Source organism: Quercus lobata, chromosome 2 (assembly GCF_001633185.2).
Source record: "Quercus lobata isolate SW786 chromosome 2, ValleyOak3.0 Primary Assembly, whole genome shotgun sequence".
NCBI classification, from domain to species: Eukaryota; Viridiplantae; Streptophyta; class Magnoliopsida; order Fagales; family Fagaceae; genus Quercus; species Quercus lobata.
The window spans coordinates 56,837,829-56,843,766 of NC_044905.1; the positions used below are offsets into that span (position 1 = coordinate 56,837,829).

At 32.2% G+C, this 5,938-nt stretch overlaps 2 protein-coding genes across 3 annotated transcripts; both read right to left on the reverse strand.

Annotated features, from left to right (window-relative positions):
- Positions 1–514: 514 nt before the first annotated feature.
- On the reverse strand, positions 515–886 carry LOC115966961. The gene has a single exon (XM_031086086.1). It carries the CDS (start codon positions 884–886, stop codon positions 515–517), a length of 372 nt encoding a protein of 123 aa, XP_030941946.1.
- Positions 887–923: 37 nt separating this feature from the next.
- LOC115978084 (transcription factor MYB114-like) lies at positions 924–4,386 on the reverse strand. 2 transcript variants are annotated; one of them, XM_031100109.1, is made up of 3 exons: positions 4,269–4,386; positions 3,853–3,975; positions 924–1,010 (listed from the first exon to the last, which is right to left on the reverse strand). In XM_031100109.1, the coding sequence occupies exons 1-3, from the start codon at positions 4,384–4,386 to the stop codon at positions 961–963; spliced, it is 291 nt and encodes a 96-aa protein (XP_030955969.1). In that variant the 3' UTR covers positions 924–960. The 2 variants fall into 2 exon arrangements, with proteins under 2 accessions (XP_030955969.1, XP_030955968.1); XM_031100108.1 differs by lacking the exon at positions 924–1,010 and having other exon boundaries at positions 3,703–3,975.
- Positions 4,387–5,938: the final 1,552 nt, after the last annotated feature.

Genomic DNA, 5,938 nt, shown 5'->3' on the forward strand with positions numbered 1-5,938 from the left:
GCCTTATTGTAGTTCCTACATACTTACCTTTGCTATTTTAGCTAATTAGGTACCTTAGCAAACCAGCCAAGCACTTAACCAATTAAAATAGCAATGGTCATTACATTTAGCAATTCTCCTAATTAAAACTCCTAACAAGCCATGTATAAGCTAAGGTTCTATGCAAAAGTTTATATGTAGAAGTTGGTCCATATTCTTATCTCAACAGCTATAGTCATTCCAATAGACCACAATAAATAACAAGAGTAGAGTGTAGAAAAATTATAATCACGAACGAATTCAGTACAGGAACTGTCTGTACATTGGAAACATAAAGATGGACTTTAAACTGTCATAAACACCACCTCTAGTCCTTTTATTTCATAAATCTCCACACATAATAATAAGGAAAAACACTGGATCAATAATGAGACTATTATACTAGGGGCGGTGTTTGTTTTAGACAGTAGTATGTTTTATACACATGTACATTGTAAAACAAGTTTTTTTTTTTTTTGCCTTATATGATTATTTCCTATTCTGCTTTGAGAACCTCCCAAAGGTCCATATCAAGAGATGAGTCACCCCAATAATTGAGGACATCCTCATCTAGAGTGTCCCCCACAACTTTTGCCTCTGGTACCATTCCCTCCGCCCAAAAGGTTTCTCTGGGCACTTCATTCAACCTGCCACATTGCGTACATGTTGCTCTCTCATCAAGTTCCCCGCAATTTGGCAAGCTTTCCCACCAGTTAATCCTACTCTCCGATTGCATTGGTGTTTGAGATATGTCTCTGATATCTTCCTTTTTTTTAAAGCTTCCTACAATTGCAGGTTTCCCACTTAACCAAGTTAAGTTTTTGGAGAAGGTCCTAGGTTGTGGCTTTATTACGTTCACTTTCACCATATCTTGGGGCTTTTCTTTCAGCTTGGTGATATGTGAACTTCCCTTTTTGAGGAGGTGTGTGTTCCAATAGTTTTTCACATCATTAGCTGTTCTTCCCGGAAGTCTACCTGCAATAAGTGACCATCTATACAAAAAAGGAAAAAAAGTAAAAAAAAAAAGTTCAAATAATTATTGATTAACTTGTAATCTGTTTACTAAAGAAGTTAGAAGACCATGTTATCATGCATAAACAATAAGGGAAAAAATTAGTGGCAAATGACTTTAGGATTTTAGCGAGGTAGGAGCTGTATTTAAACTAGAATCTCTATACTATTTTTTTTATTTTTTTTTTGAGAATCATACTCTTCAGTATACTAGGACAATTTTAATGAATTCCTACTAATAATTACCACAATCATCAAATTTTATATTTAAACTAAAAATAAAAGAGAGTGAAAAATTATATTTTATTAAACATGACTCCTAATGGGTTGGCTGTGAAGTGCGGCATCACAAAACGACTAACCACCTTGTGGGGTAAAACAAGTGTTGGACTTTATTGGAGTGTTAGCAATTTTGCTGTTAGTGAGTCTATTACGAGATAGAAGATACAATGCATATTTGATGTTTTTTAGATAGTAACAAGCTAAAGAAAAAGAGATCTCAACTCCAAGAAAATAACTAAGCATATCGAGATCTTGTCTTAAATTTGTAGACTAGGAAATTGCTTGAGTTTCAAGATACTGTCCAACTGTCTAAGGCATCTTCAGTGATAATCATGTCGTCAACATAGTGTCATGGTTAGTGCAAAGAATGAAAAGGATAAAATAATAGGAACTGGTAGAACACCAAGGAAAGAAATTGTGGAGTTGAACTTAGCAAACCAAGTCCAAGAAGTCTTCTTGAGGCCATATAAGCTCGACAAAGACGATAGATCTCATGGTGTGGATGTAAAAGTTTAGGAAGAGGCTACATGTAGACCTATTTACTTAAATAACCATTGAGGAAGTCATTCTTTATATCCATTTGAAAGAATAGCCAATGTCGAAAGGTAACAACTTTAGTGTGAGCACACAGAGGAGATGAGAAACAAGAGCAAATGTCTATTCATAATCCCATTTTCTTATATGAACCATTTAACTTGAATGTATAGCTAAAAAAAAAAACCATCAAAATGAGTCTTGATTTTTTTTATGCCTATTGACGTCCAATAGCAGATTTCCCTCGAGCTACATCAACCAAACAATATGTATGAGTCTTTCCGAGTGCATTGAATTCCTTTTTCATTGCTCGTGGTTATGATTAATTGGAGAAGGTAATCTGTTATTGTGTGAACATCAATGGGTATCAACCCGCCTTCAAAATGTTGTAGGAAGTGATGTAGAAAGGATGAGTGTTGTAACGATATCTAAAATGTGTTTTTTAGTCCTAATGTTATAGGAAATGAGGATTAAGAAGGATGCCAGATTGTTCGAGGCCATTAAAGGAGGCATCTTTCTTATATTAACCGTTTTAGCTATATAATGATAAATGTCAAGGAACTCATAGGACTATTAATTAAAAAAAAAATATTCATGTATGGCGAGAGAAATTTATTTATTTATTTTATAGCAAGAGAATTCGTCAAGATCAAATGGCAAAATAACATGATTCCCTACGGTAGTTTTGTTGTTCTTCAGCCTATTTTGTTATTGTTTAAGTTAACTTTTGTTCTTATTTGGACTATTTATAGTTCAAGGGGCCGAGTTTAATTTTTCAAGGCTCAAATTCTAAATCAACCTTAAATATATAAGTTTTTTTTTCCTAAACCTTAGGAGGTCCAAGGCCCCCTTGGACCAATACTTGGCTCTATCTCCCATCTCTAAGATAACAAAAAACATTACAGTTAAATGTAACAGACATCATCACCAACTAGAGAAATCCAAAATTTAAATCCTCTTCTCTAGCAAGGGCAGAGCCACCTTATACTGTGGGGGGCCAAAAATGTTCAAATTTTTTTTATAGTTTGTAAAAAATAGGCCCTAAATAATTTTTGTCAGCTTTGACCCCTTCAAATGAAACTAATTGGCCCCCCAAGTCTCCTTGATTCATTCAAATTTATTCAACTATTTTGACCTTTTGTTAGTCTTTCTTCATCTATCCTCCTCCAACACATCATCACATAAGCCCAACTTGTGTAATTTTTACTATTGGGCTGTAGCTTCCTTTTATAGAAGGTTATTACTTCACCTTTTCAATTTGTATTTTCCATCTATCTCATCACTCACGGTGAAAGTGTTCCTTAATCTCTCTACTCCTCCATTTCTTCTTCTCTTTTTTCATTACTATTTTACATCAAATTCTATTCATTTTTATCTAAGTTCAATTTCTATTTCTATTTATTTATATTATGGTTGATAATTTTTTTTTCTTCCTCTTATTTATTAATCCAATTGATAGTCTAATTCATTAATTATATTTAGTATTTCATACTAACAAACTAAGACAACCATATTTAAGTAAGCTTTGGTATGACAAACACATCTAATTCTAGATTAGATGCATAAATCTTCAGAGTCCAATATATGGTACCACTAATTTTATTTAAAAAATCTAATACACATGCCAAAGGAAAATTTCTACCTCGCCCCTGCTCTCTAGTATAACTTTTTTTTTTTTTAAGCATCACCATTAATTAATAATTATAGTTGTTGTGCGCATGGTTATGATGACATCTTTTCACTTCCTTCTCCTCCCACAAAGAGCTCTAAAGAAAACTTGAAAGACAGAGAGATTGGAATTTTTTTTTTTTTTTTTTTTTTTTTTTTTTTTTTTTTTTAGAAAGGAGAGAGCTTGGAATTAGTTGTCCTAGTTTTCACCCAAATTTTAAATTAATTAATCTTTGGTTCTTTAATGGTTTTCGTATCTTCAGTAAGTTGCAGTAGTCTTAACTAATGACATTCTGTGTTTGGAGTTATTATTATTTGCTAGCGAGACTTGCCTGTTACCTAGCAGCTTATGGAGCCTGAGCATAAGATCAACTTCGTCAGCGGCGAAGTTTCCTCTCTTGATATTTGGCTTCAGGTAGTTCAACCACCTCAGTCTGCAGCTTTTCCTACATCTATTTAAGCCTGCAAAATGCATGAAACATATTTATTGAAAAAATAAGAAGCTCCGCCAATACTGCATTATTTATTTAAAATATAGCTTAGTTTTTCTTTAAATTACTCAAGAAGAGATCTTTTTTAATCATGGTTTTCGCAACAACTCTAATATAGCATATTGTGAGTTGCTGCTTCTTATCATTTTTACATAAACCCTCAGAGACTAAAAAAAAAGACACAGGAGACATAAACAAAGGAACTTGGTTTGCCAAAGAAAAAAGAGAAATCAATCTCACTCACTCTAGATTCTAAAATAATACCTGCACTGACAGGAACCAGGTGCCATTTTCCTTCACCGTACTTCTGAATGCACTGCTTGAGTAGAATATCTTCCTCCTCAGTCCATGCACCTTTTCTCACACCGAAAGAGCCCTCCATGTTAAACGTTTCCTCCCAACTGGAGGTATAAAAGGCACGTTTGTAAAGTGGCACTCTTCTTTTAGTAAAAAGCGTAACTAAGTTCACGTGGGGGTTGCACTTACTTTTCTTTTTCGGGTTCGGGTATACGCTTTACTCTGGTCAGTTATGTATCCCTTTATATCTATACGGTAGAAAGCACAGAAAGAAGGGCTCCTACATTTAAAATTTTTATTGACGTTGACGTGCGTCCCCGATATTCACAACTTTCATATGTGTTCCAGGCTTCGCCACGAGGTGAGTCGTGGGGGCAGTTGTGGAGCGACATGTGATGGGGTTGGAAACTCAGGTTAAACATTATATATAATTTCTTCCTAATGGTTGGTTTTTATTTCTTATTTATATCTTCTTAATTTAAGGTTACTATTAATTCTGTACCTCAACTATTAAAACTTGTTATTTATGGTGTACTCTCAAATATGGAATCCGTTTAATTTATACTCTTAAAACTTGCTGTAAGCCTGAAATTGTTATTTTAACCTTTTTTTTTTTTTTTTTAAGTACATATATTAATTAGTTCTTGTTTGTTAATCTATCAACTGATTTTTTGAGAAGAAAAATCTATCAATTTAATATTTAGAGACTTATTATTTATAGGACAAAATTTAGCTATTAAATTTATTGCAGCATAAGGCTATAACCTTATTCAATATCTTTTTATTGAAGGTGAATTTTGACAAATCCACTATTGGATTACATTTTCTTCTTATATCTTTTATACTTACAAAATTTCTAAAAAATTAAAGATCAATAGTTATGTCATCGATAAATTATTAAAATTGCAAGTTTTTGTAGTTTAAAATTATGTATAAAATATAATCTTATAAATCATATAGTAAATAATATCTTATTAACACAAAATTTGATATGTATATTAAGAGCATAAAGAATTGGTAATCTAAGGATTAGATTTTAAAAATATGTAGTAATATAAATGATATTGAGTAAGGTTGTAGTTTTAGACTATACCCAATTTTGTAGCTAAATTTTGTCATTATTTATATATATAATTCAATAGTTAAGAGATATATGAGTTTTATTTTTATTTTTTTTATACAAGATAAAATTTGTACTCTAACTAAATCTAAGTGTATATTTGTGTAAAGTTTTCTCCTAGAGACTTGAACCCTGGCCTTTACCCCCCACACCCCACAAGCACTTATACTTGTGGAGTGACCATCGCATGAATGGTGTGCGATGGTGAGATATATGAGATTTGAACTGTGAATGCCAAGGTTAAAAATGCCACACAAAAAAAAAAAAAAAAAAAATATATATATATATATATATATATCATTTTTCTTGCCATTTAGAGTGTTACTGTAGACACTAAATAACACTTCCACCATTTTCAACATGTGAAATTAATCGTAACATTTAATGTAAGAGCATCCATATTAGTAGATGTAAACATTTGCAAAATACAAAAAGCAACAAATTTTACACATTTTACCCCAAAATCTTCTACTTCAGTCCTTCTAAAACTATATATATTTACACATTTGCTACAGTA